The 19,806-nt window shown below is 32.5% G+C and overlaps 1 protein-coding gene across 1 annotated transcript in view; it reads left to right on the top strand.

The window, feature by feature from the left end:
* LOC107688260 (CUB and sushi domain-containing protein 3-like) overlaps positions 1–19,806 on the top strand; it is a 311,798-nt gene that overhangs the window by 209,501 nt on the left and 82,491 nt on the right. The window contains exons 41-49 of the mRNA XM_016485884.1: positions 1,493–1,611; positions 3,397–3,466; positions 6,903–7,019; positions 7,987–8,196; positions 11,795–11,983; positions 12,219–12,396; positions 15,121–15,266; positions 17,963–18,043; positions 18,328–18,441. Coding sequence (XP_016341370.1) covers positions 1,493–1,611; positions 3,397–3,466; positions 6,903–7,019; positions 7,987–8,196; positions 11,795–11,983; positions 12,219–12,396; positions 15,121–15,266; positions 17,963–18,043; positions 18,328–18,441 — 1,224 coding nt within the window. The remainder of the gene's footprint in view (positions 1–1,492; positions 1,612–3,396; positions 3,467–6,902; positions 7,020–7,986; positions 8,197–11,794; positions 11,984–12,218; positions 12,397–15,120; positions 15,267–17,962; positions 18,044–18,327; positions 18,442–19,806) is intronic.

The raw sequence follows: 19,806 nt of genomic DNA on the forward strand, positions 1-19,806 counted from the left end.
ACAGGGGATACAGTCATAGCAATAAATTACATACACAACCAGAATACAAAACAATAAATATATAAAGAATAATAAAAATGAAATATAAACAGAACAAAAACAAATCAATAAAAGGTTAAACATCTTTTCTTTTTTTTAAATAAATAAATCATAAATAAATTTTAAAAAAAAATTACTTAAATGGAAAATTACACATAAAATGTCAACTTCAAAGAATGGCCACCGTAAAGCACGGTTTCCTATGGAAGCTTAATATAAAAATGAAAAAAAAAAGATAAATGTGACTTTATTTAACAATTCTAATAGTTTTATTTCAATCCTGAGTTTATATCTCACAATTCTGATTTTTTTTTTCCTCGCAATTCGGAATTTTTTCTGAGAATAAATCACAAATTGTGAGGGGAAAAAAAAATCAGAATTGTGAGATATTAACTCATAAGCGCAGAATTACGAGATATAAACTTTTAATTTTGAGAAAAAAATCAGATCAAAGTCAAATATAATGTGAGATATGAACTAATACGTGCAAGAAAAAAAATCTGAATTGCGATGTTTTATTTTTATTGTGAGTTTATATCACACAATTCTGAGTTTATACTAGCAATTCTGATTTTTTTTTCTCAGAATTGTGAGAAAAAAGTCTGAATTATAGTCTGAGATATAAATTTACAATTGCAAGAAAAAGGTCAGAATTGTGAGATAAAAAGTTGCAATTACCTTTTTTTATGAATTTTTCTTTTTCAGAAAAAAATTGTGTAAAATAAAATTATTATAATTATCACAAAATCTTTTATTTAATTCTAAAGTACAGTTGTATTATTACAATAGTATATTTCTCTCATAATGTTTTATAATTAGATCTAATATTAAAACAATTGAATAATTGTTATTATTAATATCACCTGAGGTGGTGTCTGGATATTTCAGCAGCAGCATTAGACATTTTCTTATGAGATGAAATGTTTACCATTATATCGCAGTTCAAATTGCAATCACAATATATACACCAAAATAATCACAATATATATTTCTGACAGGCCTAAACTGTTAATAAGGCATTTAATAAAATAATTAAAATCAAACACTTGTAAAAGTAGTCTTTATTTTATACATATGTAAACATAAACATTATGTATTTTATTTGTTTTGCTGCATGTCATTTGACCATTAACCAACAAATGAGAACTGTAAACGTGTGAACGTGGTTTTAAATATTAACTTAAAATCTGAGGGTGTACTTCAAGAAAATATTTTGTCAAAGAACGTTTGGGAGCCCTGCCACAGGCGGCCACAAATGAATTGAATTTAACCGCTACATGAATCACGCAACATTTGTTCCCTTTCAGTCGGTCACTCCCGACGTCACGTCGGCTGACCGACGACTCTCTCGCGGGGCTCCTTTGCATCTCGCAGTGTAAATGCAAATCAGTTTCCATTTGTGTTGGGGAACAGTCACATTCTGACAAATGAAGAGAGTTTCCTGTGTCCTAAGAAATAGGGTTGGACTCCTGCCCAGAACCTCAAACCCCCAGCAACGGCATGAAAGTGGGTGACCGCTACTTCGTGGGGGATGTTGTCTCGTTCCACTGTGAACAAGGATACACTCTAAAGGTGGGCGATTTCATATCATAATATGGCAGTGATAGCTTAGCGCGCTCAGCTTCAAATGCTCAGAGACATTTGCACTCGTTCTAAAAAGCTTTTTGGCTGCTCATTTTGCCATTGTTGCGTGCGTAATTGGCAGTGCGTTAAACAGGTGACTTATTTCAGAAGAGTGACATTCAATCAAATGGCATTTGTTCAATTACAAGCACTCATATGTCCCAGGGGTTGATTTTTAGTTGAACTTTTTGTTTTTCTTTTTGAAGGGTGCATTCAAATGTATTTTTTCCTATGACTTTTGTTTATTTTTGCTACTTTCCAAATGCTTTTTGTGTGTAGATGTTATTGTTTTTACTCTTGTACCACACCCAGACTTTTAATATCAAAATGTAAAATAGCAAAAAGCATCATAAAATATTAATTGAGATTTTTTTTAATTAAAAAATTTTATCTAAACAATTCAGCATTTCAGTATTTTTTTTTTTGTTTGTTTGTTTGTTTATGTGAAAATGATTCAGCTCTCTGTTAGTTCTCTCCCTTGTTCTCCCCAAATTTTTCTCCAAGTTATTTATTCTTTTTTCAGAGGTTAACTGTCATTGAAAAGCTTGAGATACAATATGATGCATGTGATGTGTGGAAAGGAAACAGGTGCATTTGTGATGCATTTTTCTGCCATTTCCATTTTGTAATTTTGTGTGGAAACATTATTTGTGTGTTTTAGGGTGCATGTGCTTAGCATGTTCAAAATGAAATTATGCAAAAAAAAAAAGAATTATTTTGGAATGCATGAAGTACTAGCTATGAATTTAGCCTTTGCATGTTCAAAATGTCATTTTTGTAGCTACTTTTTGTTAAATTATGCAAAAAGTGTGAACGTGAATAATATTTAGTTGAGTGTATGTAGAATGCATGAAATGCTAGCTATGAAATTAGCATATTCAAAATGTATTTTTGGTTGCTGCTTTTTGTAAAATTATGCAAAAAAAGTTAAAAAGTATTATTTAGTTTAGTGTATTTGTAATGCATGAAACAATAGCTATGAAATTAGCCTTAGCATGTTCAAAATGTTAGCTGTTATTTTGTAATATGATCCAAAAACTATGAAAAACATTTAGTTGTGTGTATTTAGAATGCATGAAATGCTAGCAATGCGTAGCAATTTGTATAGCTGCAATTTTCAAAATTTGCTAAAAGCGTATATATACTGTATATTAGCACGTCCAAAACGTTATTTTTCTAGCTGTTGTTTTGTAAAATGATGCAAAAAATATTCAAATATTATTTAGTTGTGTGTGCATTTAGAATGCATGAAACAATAGCTGTTAAATCTTAAGTCTTATCATGTACACAGTTTAATTTCTGTTTTGAATAATAATGCAAAGTGTATGAAAATATTATTTCATTGTGTATATTTAGAATGCATGAAATGCATGCTATATGACATTAGCTGCAGCGTGTTTAAAATGTCACTTCCAAAACAAAAATGAGATGTCTGATAATGCATGTATACTGACGTTAATAGACAAACTAGTGAAAGTTTGTTTAAAAAAAAAAAAAAAAAAAAGAAAGAAGAAAAGTACAAAGGTGCCCATAGCTGAAGAAGCACCTTAAAGTTCAGCGTTTGATTTTCTGTTCCTCTGTGCGTTTTATTAGATTCATTCACAGTGCCAAGGCTTTGTTATTTTTGAAGAGCACGTTGAATGATACGTTTCCTACGAGTGATTCATCTTCTTTCGGAATTGGTGAGAGCTTCTTGGAAAAGTCAATATCTTTCTTCATTTCCACTCGTTGCAGGGAAGTGCATATATAACCTGCATGCCAGGGCCTGTCAGAAGATGGAACTACCCAGCGCCCCTCTGTCTGGGTATGTTTTATTTGCAGTCATTTCTCCCCGTTTGGCCTTTTCAGTGAGAGCATTACCACTGCTTTACTTCTCTGTAATCGCAATTTTTCAAATTAGTGTCTCGCAACAACCTTATGTTCCTGTTAGTTGAGGAGTTTGTGCCGTTTCGTCTTATTTGATTTCAATGTAGCAGCTGTTTTATCACCGAGCGCAGCGAGATCAGCCGTGGTCTGTTAGAGCTCTATTTAATCAAATGGACTATGAAAAAGCTGTCTTCAGGCTAGATCTTTGAGGTCCTATTCAGTCTAATCTTCTTTTTTCATTTTCTCTTTTGTTGAAATCTATTAGCCCCTTCTTCCATGTCTCATGATTTCTCGCGGCTATAACACCATCGCTCACGAGTTACTGGCCATCTAGCTAATGCTGTTCATCCAGAGTGACTTACAGTCCGCTAATAGCAGTGACAGACGCTGCAGGACCTCAGGTTAAGCGGCCTGCACGACAATGCAAAACGGCATAACGAAAGTTTACTCCTAATAGATGTTCTCTGACTAGATAAGGCTGTAAAAGTATGCAAATGTAGGTATATCTTTAACTTCAGTATCATTAAAACATTAACCCCCGGTTTCACAGACAAGGCTTAAGCCTAATCCTAGACTAAAATGTAAGTCTGAGCTGTTTCAACTGAAAGAAACTTGCACTGACTGATCTTAAAATATATCAGTGCCTTTGTTTTATCTCAAGATGTACACCAGTAATGTTTTTTTTTATATGTTCATAAAAATTATTTATATGTCCTAATTGAACTATGGCTTAACCCTGGCTTAGTCTAAGCCCTGTCTGTGAAACCGGGCCTAAAACAGACATAAAAAGTGATTTTAATATTGCTGTTCAGTACTATAAAGTTCATTATTTAATGGACCTGAGCTAACATGAACTAATAAATGAATAGTTGTATTTTTATAAGCTAATGTTAACACAGATTCAGGAATAGTTACTGATAACTTTAACTATTACTTTAAAAATTTGAATCTGTTGATTATACGTTGTTGTTGGGCTCTATTTTGAAGATTTTAGGGTCATTTAAAGGGGTTATTCCACGGAAGGGTCAACCATTGGTTAAAATTGTGTTTTTTAGCAAACCACTTTTAAATTATTTTAATTTTACTGTATTAAAGAGCAATCTTAGAAGTTACAATTCACATTTTCACTGCTAATGTAATGCTGGAATTGCTCTAGGATTCTGGGGGGAAAAAATAGGTCTTTCACCCGTATCCAAAAAATATCAGTTGCATATCAACAGAAATTTCTACAGTATAGCTGCAAATTCTGACATTCATTATTTATATCATCTAATGTTTTTGCAAATATTTTGAGTTTATTATTACATGCATGAACAATACATTTATTTGTTAATTTCAAAAATGCATTCCATTTTAATTTCATTTTAATTTCATTCATTTCAAAATTAAAATGGAATTAAATTTTAATTCTACTTCCCTAAATGTAGGAATTGAATTACAATTTAAAAGATAAGCTCAGTTGAATTTACAATCTTAAATTTGTTCCATTTCATTTTATTTTATTTCTGTGTTCATAACAACCATGGAATATTAAAGCAATAAGCCCCAAGAAGCCGTGGTTTATAGTGAATTTATAACAGCTAAGGGGTGTTGTTAGGCACGAAGCGAAGTGGAGTGCCTAAAACCCCCTTAGCTGTTATAAATTCACTGTAAACCATAGCTTCACGTGGCTTATTGCTTTTATAAAACGGTTATTCCATATATGTAGTAAGGTTTCACAGAATAACACAGAGCAAATAAAGTGTAATGATATTAATAAAAACAGTATTCTTCCACCAAACAATGTAGTTCCTCAGAAACAGTTGTGTTTCCAACAAAGTGGTTGCCAAGCAACACACAAATGTAAACAAAGGTGTATGTTTGTAGAGTAATTTACAACAGCTTCGAATGCGGCTCAACCAATCAGAATCAAGGACCGGAACTATCCGTTTTATAAAGAAATTTCACTAAAGGAAGTTCCGATGAACATTCGCAAACAGCATTGCAAACTTGGTGGTCTTGTTACATATTGACTTTAAATAGATCATGCACTTGAAAGAAATAAGCAAGCTATCTTGTATTGCAATATATATCTTTCATTTCACGTATATACAAATTTCATTAACGTCTTTTAGTTTAAGAGAATCAAAGCACCTTTATGAAGGGTGTGTATAAGTGTAGTTGCTCTAGTACCAAGGGGAAACTTGCAATATATCGGAGAACAAAAATAGCGAAGCAGTTCTCAGATGCCATGTTTATTTTTTACAGCAATAATCTAAGACTAATTTGATCTCAAACTGATTACTAGTAGCAGAAGTTATAACTCCACCACCTGCTTGATGTCAATACGTTTCTCCAACAGTGCATCGTAATATGATAGTTAAGTGTTGTGCGTTTTTTTAATTCAAATTTCATTCCAATTAAAGTCTACTTCCTTAAATTCCGAAATTGAATTTAAGTTAAGCTCAGATGAAATTATTTTTGAATTTATGCTATTTCTTCTGATTTGATTTTGTTGTAGCCACTGTTTCATACCAACCATAGAATATTGAAACATCACGTATAGAAATAAAAAAACTTGTTATCATTTAATGTTAATGCAGATATATAGTGGTTATGATTTGTGTGTATGATATGTTTTCATACTGAACCAAACATCAAAATTCATTCATGTATTGTTTTTATACAAATTTCATTCAATTTCAATTCAGGAATTGACTTTGGATATAAAAGTAAAGCTGAATCTAATTTCAAATGTAGCACAAGCCACGGCCGTGACTGAAGAGTGACACTTGAAGTTTAATTGATCCGAGCTCCTGCAGTGTAAACAGAAGATTCAATGTTCTCTATTGACATTTCAGTTGCTGTTCTAAAGTACTGTAAATGGACACAGCGAGTCCAAGAGGCCATTCATTACACGTTTGCCAATAAGAAGAATGCAAACACAACCAAGCGCACAGGGGGATATGCACACGCTCCGAAGTAAAATCAAGCGGATATACGTCAGTCTTACATGCTTCGATATTGGCCTTTCAATCCCAGCGAGTTCGAGTGGTGTTAATTTAAAAAGTCATTATGAGAAAACATAACCCATGTATCATTTTCTCCCAACCTCAAAATGAACGCAGCACATTTATTCCATTAGCATTTGAAAGCATTTCTTATTGCACATCATTGCATTGTTATTTATATGTACCAAGAACACAGGGCTTTCTTATATGTGCAAATGAGTTCATTTTGCATATCACTGGATTCCGTAATGGAGTTTGGACTTGATGAATATCTGTTTGATCATTTCTTATTGTTCCATTGGGTGTCTGTTCCCAGTGTGAGGTACAGTATTCTGTGCATGCCGTCTTCACTGACTCTGTGCATGGCTGCTCTTGTCTTTTAAGCTGAGTGCGGGGGATTCCTGTCGGACCTGAATGGAGTCATCCTAAGTCCCGGCTTTCCTGGAAATTACCCCAGTGGACTTGACTGCAACTGGACAGTTAAACTTCCTGTTGGATTTGGTCTGTATCCTGTAACTTTTGAGTTCCATTTTTCTTCTTTTCCCCCAAATAGGATTTAATTTATATCTCAGTTGTTTATATCTCTAGACAGAATGAGATTAAATGTAAAATCTCCTGTCTTAGATGTTTCTCCCGAAGAAAAAGACCTCAGTAATCTCACCTCATATGTTTCCTCTAGAGTTCAATTGTAATCCAGATATTTAAGAACTCAAATATCTCTCAATAAATTCTCCCAAGACCAAAGGATCTCAGATGCTATCATCGTAAACTAAAACCAAAACCATTAAAAAAAAAATTGTTTTGTTACTTAAAATAAACGTTAAATTAAATAAAATATAAAAACTGTTAGTTGCTATGTGCATTTCTAATTTTCATTTAGTTTAAGTTGAAGTACTAAAATAAAAACTAAAACTGAAATAAATAGTAAATAGACATTAAAAAATATATTAAAAAGGTCAAAATTGCAGAACAAAATTACTAAAACTTTCAAATGAAAACTAAAAATATAAAAATATAAAAAATTAATTAATAAAACTATAATAGTATATTAATGACGTTAAAATAACTGTTGTTATCCACATTCATTTTAGACCTCAGTACTCTTACAGTATGTGAACTATTATTTTATTTCTATTCGTATTTCTACTTACAGTAGGATCTTTTACCAACCAAAGGGAAAAACATCTGAGACAAAATTGGTAGTCAATGAAAAGTAAATAAAAGCTTCATTAAGTCATCTGAGTTATGAAACTGCAACCTAAGAAATATTTTCCTTTTGCAAGATGCAAGACTTGTTTTTTGCGGTAAAATCTAAAAATGATGGAATAGCTATGATTTATAACTGGGAATATTCTGTTTCTTGAAGCTGAAAAGTCATGAATTGTTTGGTTTGAACTTTCAAAGTTTACCTTCAGGTATCTCATTGTTAAAATGTACTGTATCTCTCCTCCTATTGTTTATGATCCAGGGATTCACCTACAATTCCTCAACTTCTCCACGGAAGCTGTGCACGACTACCTTGAAGTCCGTAGCGGGACGCTGGACTCGGGCTCGGTGATCGATAGGTTCAGCGGGCCCGTTGTTCCAGAATCTTTCTTCAGCACGACCCACGAGACCAGCTTCTTCTTTCACAGCGACTACTCGCAGAACAAACTCGGTTTCCACATCACCTACGAGGGTAAGACGGATTAAACCTGCCCACGGCCATTACCTCCCCTGTCGATACGGACACACACCACTGGATCCCTTCTCACAATAACAGGATAGGGAATATAGCCAATTGTTCTCTTTGAGTTCAGTCAAAGGCCTTTTTGAAAGCAAGTCAGTGGCTCTCGGTAACATCCACAGTCAGGCTAGTGCAGCTCCAAATGCAAAACTACATCTTTCCGAAGTGTGCTAGTTGGTAGGCTGCCGGAATGACTGATCGGTCTTAACCAAAAGCCCTGTATAATTAGGTTGGTTTTGGGAATGTGTACAGCTGCTGCTCTGGTGCTTTAAAGAGGATACATTTAGAGTCCCAGCTTTTCTGAGAGGATTTAACCCTGCACACAGCTAAAGCTCAGCATGCTAATTAAAAACCAGCAATAAAATACCAGAATTAAAAATGATGCACTACTGGTCTGAACTTTGGAATAATTAAGATTTGTAAAAATGTTTTTCAAAGAAATATTATGACATAATATTACAATTTAAAAATAACTGTTTTCTATTTAAACATATTTTCCAATGTAATTTATTCCTGTGATGCAAAGCTGGATTTTCAGTATCATTATTCCAGTCTTCAGTGTCACATGATCCTTCAAAAATTCTAAGATGCTGATTTGCTGCACATTTATTATCAATTATTATTGGCGTTCAAAAGTCAAATGGTTCTTATTATTATCACTGTTGAAAATTTTCCTGCTTAATATTTTTGTGGAAACCTTGGGTTTCACCTAGAAAAAACACATTATTTGATAAATAGAAAGTTTAGTGTTTATTTAAAGTATTTCGCTTTTTTACATTTTTATTTATTTAGTTATTTTAAAATCTTATTCACCACAAACTTTTGAATGGTAATGTATTCCACAAAAATATCAAGCAGTTAAAACATCACAGGAAAAAAAATACATTTTTAAATATATTACAACATAAAATATAATATTAACAGTATTAACAATATTGCAGTTTTACTGCATTTTTGATCAATTGTTGAAGAGTTGCATTTATGCTTTTCATCTATTTTAATATATTTTATCATTTTTAAAGCAGCTTGAAGCTTTGGAAGAACCTTTTGAATTTCCTGCATAATAAAATGTTCATTTTCTGTAATCTAGATATAATGGGTTCATTTGGATGCTTTGATTTTGAGATTTCTTTGACTGGATTGAAAGTGTTACTTTATTATTATTTATATACTATTATAAGATGTATACATTTATTGAATTGGCATTTATTTCTGTGTTTTCAGTTTTCAATTTAGTTTTAGTACTTTGATGTTCTTTTGTCATTATTTACCCTAAACTTTTGAATGGTAATGTATCACAAAAGTCACAGGAATAAATTACAATTTTAAATATATTACAAGCAAACAAACAAACAAACAATAATTAAATTATAATAATATTAACAGTATTAACAATACTGCTGTTTTACTGCATTTTTGATCAATTGTTGGCTAGACTTTATTTCAAAAGCATAAAATAAATGTAGTTTATCCAAACTTTCTAATGGTAGTGCATAAGTAGAATTACTATAAACTAGTTAACATCAGTGTCTTTTAATTAAGATGCACCATTTTGCTGCGATTTCTCCTATTAAAGTCATCTGTGTCATATGTGAAGTTTGTCGTAGTACAGCATATGTGGTTTGTTCTGTGAGGTTATTAATGATGTTATCTATAGGGTAACATAACTATAAAAACCCCTAAGTGTTACATTTTAGTATGTAACTTCCCATTTGTGCCACGGACATGAAATTGTGCACCTTGCTGATGAGGAGAGGTTTGCTTTTGCTAAATGATTATCCAGTTTTCACCTGGCAGTCAAACCCTAACAGCACATGGCAATGCCCCGAGAACCGCTCAGAAGCAACTGTATTGTGTTTTCAAATCTATTTTTATATTCCACCCCTTGTGCCTTTCTGGTTTACACCGCAGGAATCTGTCAGTATTTTGACTTTATGATTCCTGAACAGTGAGGTGCAACAGTGCAACATGTTCCTCGTCCCTTGAGAATGACGTTGGGTTTTTGAAGTAAAAAGTAGAAGCTCTCGTCCTCAGTGAAACCGCTTCCTTTGACACAGCACAGAAAGGATCTTGCTTTTCAATATTAGTCACAAAATATGTATTGCTTCTGTGACACTCTTTTTGTTGTTGTGTGTGTGTGTAGTCAGACTGCTAAGTTTAGAACTTAAACATTTTGGATGAATCATTAGGATTTTTTATGTTCTGTAAATAACTTATGCTAAGTTATTTTTATGATTCCCTTATATAATACACATTTATTGTCTACGCATTTGCCACATTATGGACAATAAGTTTAGTAAACTATTTTAGAATTTAATTTCTGAAGCAGCTGTAAGCTATAGGAGAACCTTTTGAAGTTCCTGCATAATCAAACATACATTTTCAGTCAAATAGGTATTATGGGTACATTTTGTTGCTTTTTTTTTTCTGTGTAATTTGTAATTTCAGTGTAGTATACTATTTAGTATTTATATTTTAGATTAAGTTTTAGTAACTGTTGTGTGCTTTTGTAATTTTTATTCGTTTTTGAGTTTTTTTTATATAAAGTTCTATATGGCTTTAATTTATTTCTGTTTCAGGTTTAGCGATTTTAGTACTTAAACTTATTTATTTCAGTTACCCTGTAGTTTTAAAGGCAACACATTTCTCATTTTTTATTTATGTTTTTCATCAAATATTTGATCATTTTTAAAGTATCTTGAACCGTTTGAATTTCCTGCATAATAAAATGTTTTTTTTTTTGTTAAACTAGGTATCATTGGTATCAGTGTTAATTTTGTTGATGAACAATTTTCGTCTTAATTTTCAGCCAACAACATTTTTTTTTTCCCGATGAAATCGAGACTATAACAGAATCAACACACATTTTGAATGACAAAAACCCATTGACATTTTCGTCAGTGAATAAAAACGGACCTAAAATGTTATGTCTTTTAGTCCAACTAGATTAAAACTAAATCAATTCAGTTGACTAAAATATTACTAAAACTAAATAGCATTTTCGTCAAAAGACTATGACTGAAACTAAATCAAAATTTGCTGTCAAAATTAACACTTATTGGTATATTTGTATGCTTTTATTTTGTAATTTCATTGACTGGATTGACAGTGTTACTTTAGTATTATTTATATAATATTATAGGCTGTATAAATATATTTATATATTAGCATTTATTTCTGTCTTTTCAGTTTTCGTTTTAGTTTTAGTAATTTTATGCGCTTGTCATTTTTATTAGTTTTTTATATTTCTCTATAGATTTCATTTGTTTTTATTTCAGTTTTAGTAGAGTTCATTACATCCACTTGAGTATATTAAATATAATTTTCATTTACATTAAAAATGTTTTATTTTATTCTATACTACTTTATAAATTCTATACTAAGAAATTCTATTTAATCTAATATTTTATTTTATTTCGGCCTCTTTTTGTTTTTGTTTTTTTTGCCTAAAGCTATTTTTAATACTTTGTTATCCATAACAACACTGATGGACATTGGCGTTCCTTATGGCCTCTCACTGAATAAAGCCGCCTGCTCTGTGATCACTCAGCGTATGAACTGCAGAGGTGTCCGGATCCGCGGCCCTTTCGGAATGGTGTGGTGATTGGCAGTGATTTTGGAGTGGGCATGACCATCTCGTTCCAGTGTCTGCCGGGATACACGCTGCTGGGCGAAGCGTCGCTCACGTGTCTGCATGGCATCAGCCGCAACTGGAACCATCCTGTGCCTCGCTGTGAAGGTACAGAGCCCATCTTACAGAAAGCCAGCTTTTAATAAAACTGTCATGTTTTGTAGATTCTATGAGATGTTCAGGGGAAAATATGGACCATATATGGAGGCAGGACTTTAGCGGTGAACTTTAGGCTTATCACCTTTTTATGTCACTGCATTATTGCTTGTTGCAGCTGTATGTAAGGCATTGCAATTCTCCGCAAATAGCTGATTGCGTTTTGATTTTATTTGTCCTCCGTCAGCACTTTGCGGTGGTAATATCACGGCCCACAATGGGACCATCTACTCTCCGGGCCACCCGGCTGACTACCCCAATCTTAAAGACTGCATATGGAGCATCCGAGTACCTCCAGGCAACGGCATCCACATCAACTTCACCGTGCTCAACACCGAGCCCATCTACGACTACATCACCATCTGGTAGGACTTCTGCGAGCGTTTTATAAGAACTCCTCACCTAAAGACTTGCATCTGGTGTCATATAAAACGACATGAGTGTTATGCTCACAAAATAACATTGGCTTTAGGAAAGAGACTGACCAAATTTTTATTTATTTTTTACAGATACCAATTATTTTTGTTTCAGAGACTGATCATCGACATGCATGAACTATTTTAATCAAATTCATAATTGCTTTTCTTGATAGTTAGATATAACCCATAACAATGAAAATAATTTAAACTAAAACCATTAGACTAAAAAACAAAAACTGCACAATTTCTTTCTTTCTTTCTTTCTTTCTTATATTTAAATTGTTAAATTATTACATTTTAAATGAATAATTATAGTAACCCTTTATTGATTGATTGACTGATTGTCTTTAAATATCCAGTGATTAACAATATTTTATATGTACTATATTTTTGATAACAACAACAACAAATAATAATAATAATAATTATTATTATTATTATGTAATGTTAATAAAAATATTAATAATAGTTACTTTCCAATGTAATTATTAACCATTACATCATAATAATAATAATAATAATAATAATAATGGAACTTGTTGGACAAAACCAAGATTAAAAATAAACTTGCACAATATTATATAATAATATAATGTTATTATAATTAGTAGTAATAGTAGTAGTATTAATATTGTGCAAGTTTATTTTCATCTTTGTTTTGGACAATGTATAACGAGTTCAAGTATTTTTCACGTGAGATGAAATCAATCCTGCTGTTGCTTGTTGTTGGGTGCTACTGTTTAGAAATCAAATGAAGCCATTATCAGTAAAAAGAACTAGTAACCAAGTGTGAGTTTAGAGAAGTGTAAAAAAATCTCAAGTCAAATCGATTACCTGCCTATGTCTAGTTTTCGATTTATCAAAATGATTTGTCAAGCACTCCACCAGAGAGTTTGTCCTTGTCCATGAAAAATGCATTTGTGTTAATGCTGCTAAGCTGAGGCTTCTGTAACACTTTATTTTAGTCTTTTATCTGTTTTGTTTCACACATTTCTCTTGTGCTTTTCCATCTTCCATATATTTCCTCCTTGACTGAATATTAATGCTGAAGTGTCAAGCAGCTGGTGCGAAAGCAAAATGTAGACGCTTGTGTTCACGTCATGGAAAATAGGATTTTTCTTGCTTTTCTGAAATATAACTGTTTGATGTACTTTGTATAAGTCCTTCCCCACTAACGCCTCATTCAAAAATCATAAACACAATAATGTATGACCTCCCACATTTACATATCAATGCATATTCAAAGCTCAATGCAATTGTTACTCATTTTTCATGCAAAGTCATTTACATACAGAGGTCTTCAAGGTACAATAGCAAAACCAGCCTGTTTAATTTCCAGGGTCAGAGCAAGGGAGCAAAATTTGTTGAGTAAGATGAAATTTGGTGCAAGGAGGACACATATACAAAAAGTTAATCAAAATCGTCTTCAAACAGTAGATCATCTGAAAGGGAAAACTAACCATAGAAGACGAGTTTATGCCAGAGATGCCTGCATTTGTCCTATTATGACTTTTGATTTGACCGGCCATGTCATATCACAAAGGAGGAATCTTTATATATATATATATATTCCTTTTTATATTTTATAGATAACTTTTTTTTTTTGCATTAAAAATAAAATAAATTGTATTATGAAAAAAAAGTGAATTTTTATTAAAATAATTTAAACATTAAAAAAATAAAATTAATTGTACTGTTTTAACAAATGTAAAATTTTAAATTTTAACAAAAAAACCATTAGAGTAAAAACAAAAAAATGCAGAATTGCCATGAAGTAATTAGTTTGAAATAATATTTATTTATTTATTCATTCATTCATTCATTCATTCATGCTGCCATTTTCTAATGTGTGTGTGTGTGTGTGTGTGTGTGTGTATATATATATATATATATATATTATTTTCATCTTTGAAAATACTTGTATATACTTGGATATAATGCAACATTTACTTTTGGCCCACAACCAAAACTCAAGTTAAATTTTTGGCCCTTTGTATTACAAAAAATTCTGGGCACCTGTCATTATTCAGCTCAATTCAGTTTAACGGTGATTCAATTCAGTTCAACAGTGTCGATGTTGCAAAATTCATCAAATATGATTCATTAAATTAAGCTGATTCAGCTCTAAAGCTGCTCTTTAGAAGACATTATCCATAGAGTCATTAACCACCTCAATTCAGTTCAAGTTTTCTTCTGTTTCAATTAGTTTCAGTGTTGTCAAATCAATATTACTGAAAATTGATAATAAAGTGATCATAATGAATGCACATTCATTATCTAGCAAAAGTATTTTGCATAACCTTAATAGAAACTGTTATTTGCTGCAGGGCACATTAAATTAGACATTATTATGAAAAACGTTATATAAAAGTTTTCCTAATTAAAAAAAAAAAAATGCTGTTACAAGGTCATTTTGTATGCTATGCATTGACTGTATAAGTCCACCATTCAGCCTGTTTATTCAGGGTTTAGAAGCACGACTGACACACACTGCAGAGAAGAGACATCTGCTGTCCTGTTTTCATAAACATGCTTTATAAGATCCCGACACGCACCCGCCAGATGTGGGAGAGCGACTTATGGAGAGTATTATATCAGCAAACAGAAGAAGTCAAAGAAGGTTTTTAATGTTTCATATCTGGGTTTGAACATATCTGTTGTCTCCCTTAGGGACGGCCCTGACCAAACATCCCCACAGATCGGTCAATTCAGCGGCAGCTCACCTCAGGAGGCCGTTTCCAGCACGTCCAATCACATCCTGCTCAAGTTCCACAGCGACTTCAGCACCAGCGGATTCTTTCTTCTGCGTTACCATGGTGAGCAGAATCTTGCGCAGTTTTGCTTCTTCTTTCACGACTGCTTAGTTCTCTTATAGTTGTTTATTGTCAGCTCGATTATCCAGGCTTATTCCCTCACGCCCACAGAACGTGTTACTTATGCCGTACGTACGCTGAGGCGAGCCGTGAACATACATACATTCAACCCAAACTGTGGCATGAAATTCCATTAGGAACCTTCGAACGCCTGTTTAACGTGTCACGTTGCTGCTTTCTGGCCCCTTGTTTTTTGTTTTACTGCAAGGGCTAGAAATTGCATTACTTGTTTCTTCGGAAAATGGCTTCGATTATTGCAGCTGCCACATTCCGATGGCGCTATAATGTGTTTGGAAACTTCCATCATCCGTAATAACAGCCATTTCTGAACGAGCAGGTGTGGAAACATATGCATTCGGCTTCTAAGGCAGCATCCTAGTAAGTGATGATTTGATATGATCTACATAGTGTGCATCATACAAAACAGATGCACTCTTCGTATGGAGACTGAAAAAAATCGATTTGCATTTAGCATCCAACACAATACTCGAGCATAAAATGCATTGGTTTTAATTAGTAATGGCTTCAGTGTTGTCAGTGCTTTTTGGTTTTGATTGAAATGCAAGTATGTTTTTTATGTAAATACCTCCAGACTTGTCCACAATCTTGGATTTATTCCACATTTTACCAAAGATACATGCAATGCTGCTTTAAAATGGGTCCAGTTGCAATAATCTTTGTGTATGATGCTTTGTAATTCTATCTATGTAGGCAGATCACTAGGTTATGGAATAGCTTTTAACGGGAAATAGCAGCTGAACACGACGGATGACCTTTGAACTCCGTCAGTTTTCTCTAATCTGTTTTGCAATTGTGATGGGAGACCGTTATTCAATAAAAGACGTTAATATCTGCGTTAGCATATTTTCTGCTGATGCTTTTGTAGTTCACCAATAAACTGATACAGCATAAGGAAGTTATGTCAAATGCTGCAAAGCTGATTAGAATTTTAAAAGATAATAAAATAAGATAGTCGTGGTCCCAGAGCTGCCAAAATGCCCATTCTCCAGTTTAAAATTGCCTTTAATGTGTTAGCGTAGTAACAGCGGAATTTCTCAGCATTCAGAGTGTTTGTGAGTGTTCCTGTGTTTCCCCAATGATGAATTCTAGATGAAATGTGTTTTTGTTTGTTGGTGTTGGCGTTGAACAATATAGAGGTCATGTAGCTCTTCGGTAGCTGGTGAATCTTTATGATGTTAAGATACTGAGAGGGTTTGCTGGATCTTACCTATATAAAAAAGGTGCTTAAATTCATTTGAAGAAACCCCTAACTCTATGTATTCATATTCTTTGCATTTATTTATTGTGTCGGCTGTTTGCATAAATAAGCACCAATTATTTTCTACAGAAAGTGTATAAAATAAATGATTTGTATGTAATATTGGCTATTAATCATTACAGCAAATTATTAGCTAATTAAATTGTTACATGTAAAATGAATAATATTACACTAAAAATAAATTAATTATTATTATTATTGTTATTATTAACCCCTTAACCAGGACTATAAATGTATTAATCTTTTAATCTCCATTGTGTAGGCAGGTTGCATAAACAAGCATCACTTTTTTTTTCTTAAGAAAATAAAATAAAATATTTTCCATTCTGCCATTTTCATTATATATATATATAGTGTTTACCATTATTAATTACAGGAAATTATTACATTTATTAGCAAATTATTTAAAATTATATATATATATACAGTATATATTAGTGCTGTCAAATGATTAACATGTTTTTAATGAGTTTTTAATGGAAAATAATATTTTAAATTAATTTCAATCAAGTTTCCGCTCAGGTCATAGTACTATTACAGCTGCTATGTTGACTACAAATTATATTATTACAAGCCTAGATAATAAACAGTACTGTGCTGCCCTGTTTGTTGATCTCTCTAAAGCATTTGATTCTGTAGATCACAAAATCTTATTGCAAACTATGTATCAATCTTCAGGATTATAAACAGGTTGCATAAACCTATTTTTTCTTTGTAAAATATAATAATATATTTTTCCATGCTGTCTTTTTGCTAATATTTTATATATAGTATTTGCCATTAATAATTACTGCAAATTACTACAGTTGAAAATGATTTTTTTAATATCATAAAACTTATTTTTATTATTTTTAATAATGTTTTCAAAGTAATTTTGTATGTGCATAAATGAACTGGTCACTGAATTTGAAAATCATTTCCGAATATTTATGACCACACAACAACATGAAGTTCGCATAAACTATTCTTAACATTTGTGAATTATATGTCTTGGTGAGGGAGTACGACATAATGTACTGCTCAACATATTTATGTCTTCAAATGATGTTACATCACAAAAGTGATTATTATCATAACATACCGGTAATAGAAGGTTCTTAATGCATATGATCCTCTTTTAGAAACTCTTGCAATTAGACATTGTTATAATTGTAAGGCATAATCAGTGTTGCCGAGGCAGATGCTATGTATGACCCTTGATTACGATTCATACTTTGCATCGGCGGCACCTAATTTTGTTGTACATTTAGAAAAACTCGGTTGACTGGTGTGATGATTTAAGATGTAAGTGTGTGGGTTGTATTCAAACTTAACCAGCAGCTAAACATCACGTTTCTCACTCATCTCGTTCCCTTCGCAGCTTACCAACTTCGTGTCTGTCAACCTCCCCCACATGTCGCCAACGCAGAGATCCTGGCTGAAGATGATGAATTTGAAATTGGTAAGACTGCAGAATGTTTGATGATCATCTGTTTGCATAGATTTATCACGCATCGAACCCTCATTAAAGAGACGCTCCCAAGGTGCCCACCTTCGCAATGCAGCGTTTCTTATTTAATGTGAAAGAAAAGGCCACTTTCTGTGGGGAAAATAACACCCGACGCTCTGCATTTGTCATCATTACTGTCACAAGCGTGTAAGCGGACAGGTCTTAATTAGCTAATGTGTTGTTGAGCGCTAGTTGTAGTGGAAAAGCAAAGATCTGGGTGTGTAATTACTCAACAGGAGACATCATCAGGTACCGCTGCCTGCCGGGCTTCACGCTGCTCGGGAGCGAGATCTTGACCTGTAGGTTGGGTGAGCGACTGCAGATGGATGGTCCTCCTCCGTTCTGCCAAGGTTAGTTTGGCAGCACATCCAGCACTCTGTCTCATTTGTGTCGGTGCTCTTCCTGTTTTTATGTCTCACATCGTTAGCACTGCCGCTAGTTGTTAGGCTCTTTTGGACTTCCGGATGAAGGATTTAAACGTAATATCAGACAGCATGGTTCCTGATGTCTTGAAGTAATTTATGACCGCCCACATGTACATGTAAACATAATGATTATGTGCCATTCAGAATGTTTTTCAGGTTCAGTCAAGTTCAATATGAATTGAGGTAACTAACGGGTGCAGACTTGAAATTTGAATGTAAAAATATATTGAAATACACTGAAATTCAATACATTGATGCTATTGTTAACTTGAAGACAAGTATAAAATAAACCTGACATTCTGATATTTTTCCCGTATTTTATATTAGTATCTGTCTTTAATAATGAAAGAAAATTAAGTTATTTAAAGTTAATAATTTAGATTATACGGCAAAATTTTAATTTGCAGTTTGCAATTCAACTAAATGCAACTGAAATTCAAATGCATTGATGTTATTAACTAGAAAGACAAAAATTTGAATGCTTTCCATTCTGCCATTTTCTCCATAATTTTAATTAGTATTCGCCATCAATAATTGCACCAAATTATTACAGTTATTTGCAAATGAATGTAATCATTATATTTAAAATTAATCGTTTTAATTTTATAGGGAAAATTGAATTGGAGTAGCGAACATGGTGCAGATTTGCAGTACAAATTTGAATGGTAAAATACATTGAAATAATTGAAATCCAAATGTATTGATGTCATTTTTAACTAGAAAGAGTATTTAAAGTATTTTTAAAAATCCATTCTGCCCTGTTTCTAACATTTTATATAAGTATTTACCATAATTTTACCGCAGATTATTACTGTTTTTAGCAAATTAACTACATTTTGCATTTGACATATGAGTCATTTTAATATTACAGCTGAAATTCATTGAAATACATTGAAATTCAAAAGCATTGTACACTTCAACTAGAAAGAGAAAGTATAAAAATATACTTTCCATTCTGCCATTTTCCTAATATTTCATATTAGTATTTACCATTAATAATTAGAGTAAATTATTACAGTTTTAGCATATTAAAATGAATGATTTTAATATTACAGCAGAACATCAATTGAGGTAGCAAACACTGTGCTGACTTGCAATTGAATGTTAATATACATTGAAATTCATATGCATTGTGGTCATTTTTAGAAAGGTTAAAAATATTGTAAATTTAAAGTCTATTTTTACAAATAAATATGTACATGTTTTTATATATTTAATCATTTTTTTAAAAAATGATCGGAGTGAAAGGACCTCCAGTTTTTCAGAATGCATCGCCTATGTGTTGACTTT

Source organism: Sinocyclocheilus anshuiensis, unplaced genomic scaffold (assembly GCF_001515605.1).
Source record: "Sinocyclocheilus anshuiensis isolate Anshui unplaced genomic scaffold, SAMN03320099.WGS_v1.1 scaffold1162, whole genome shotgun sequence".
Classification (NCBI taxonomy): domain Eukaryota; kingdom Metazoa; phylum Chordata; class Actinopteri; order Cypriniformes; family Cyprinidae; genus Sinocyclocheilus; species Sinocyclocheilus anshuiensis.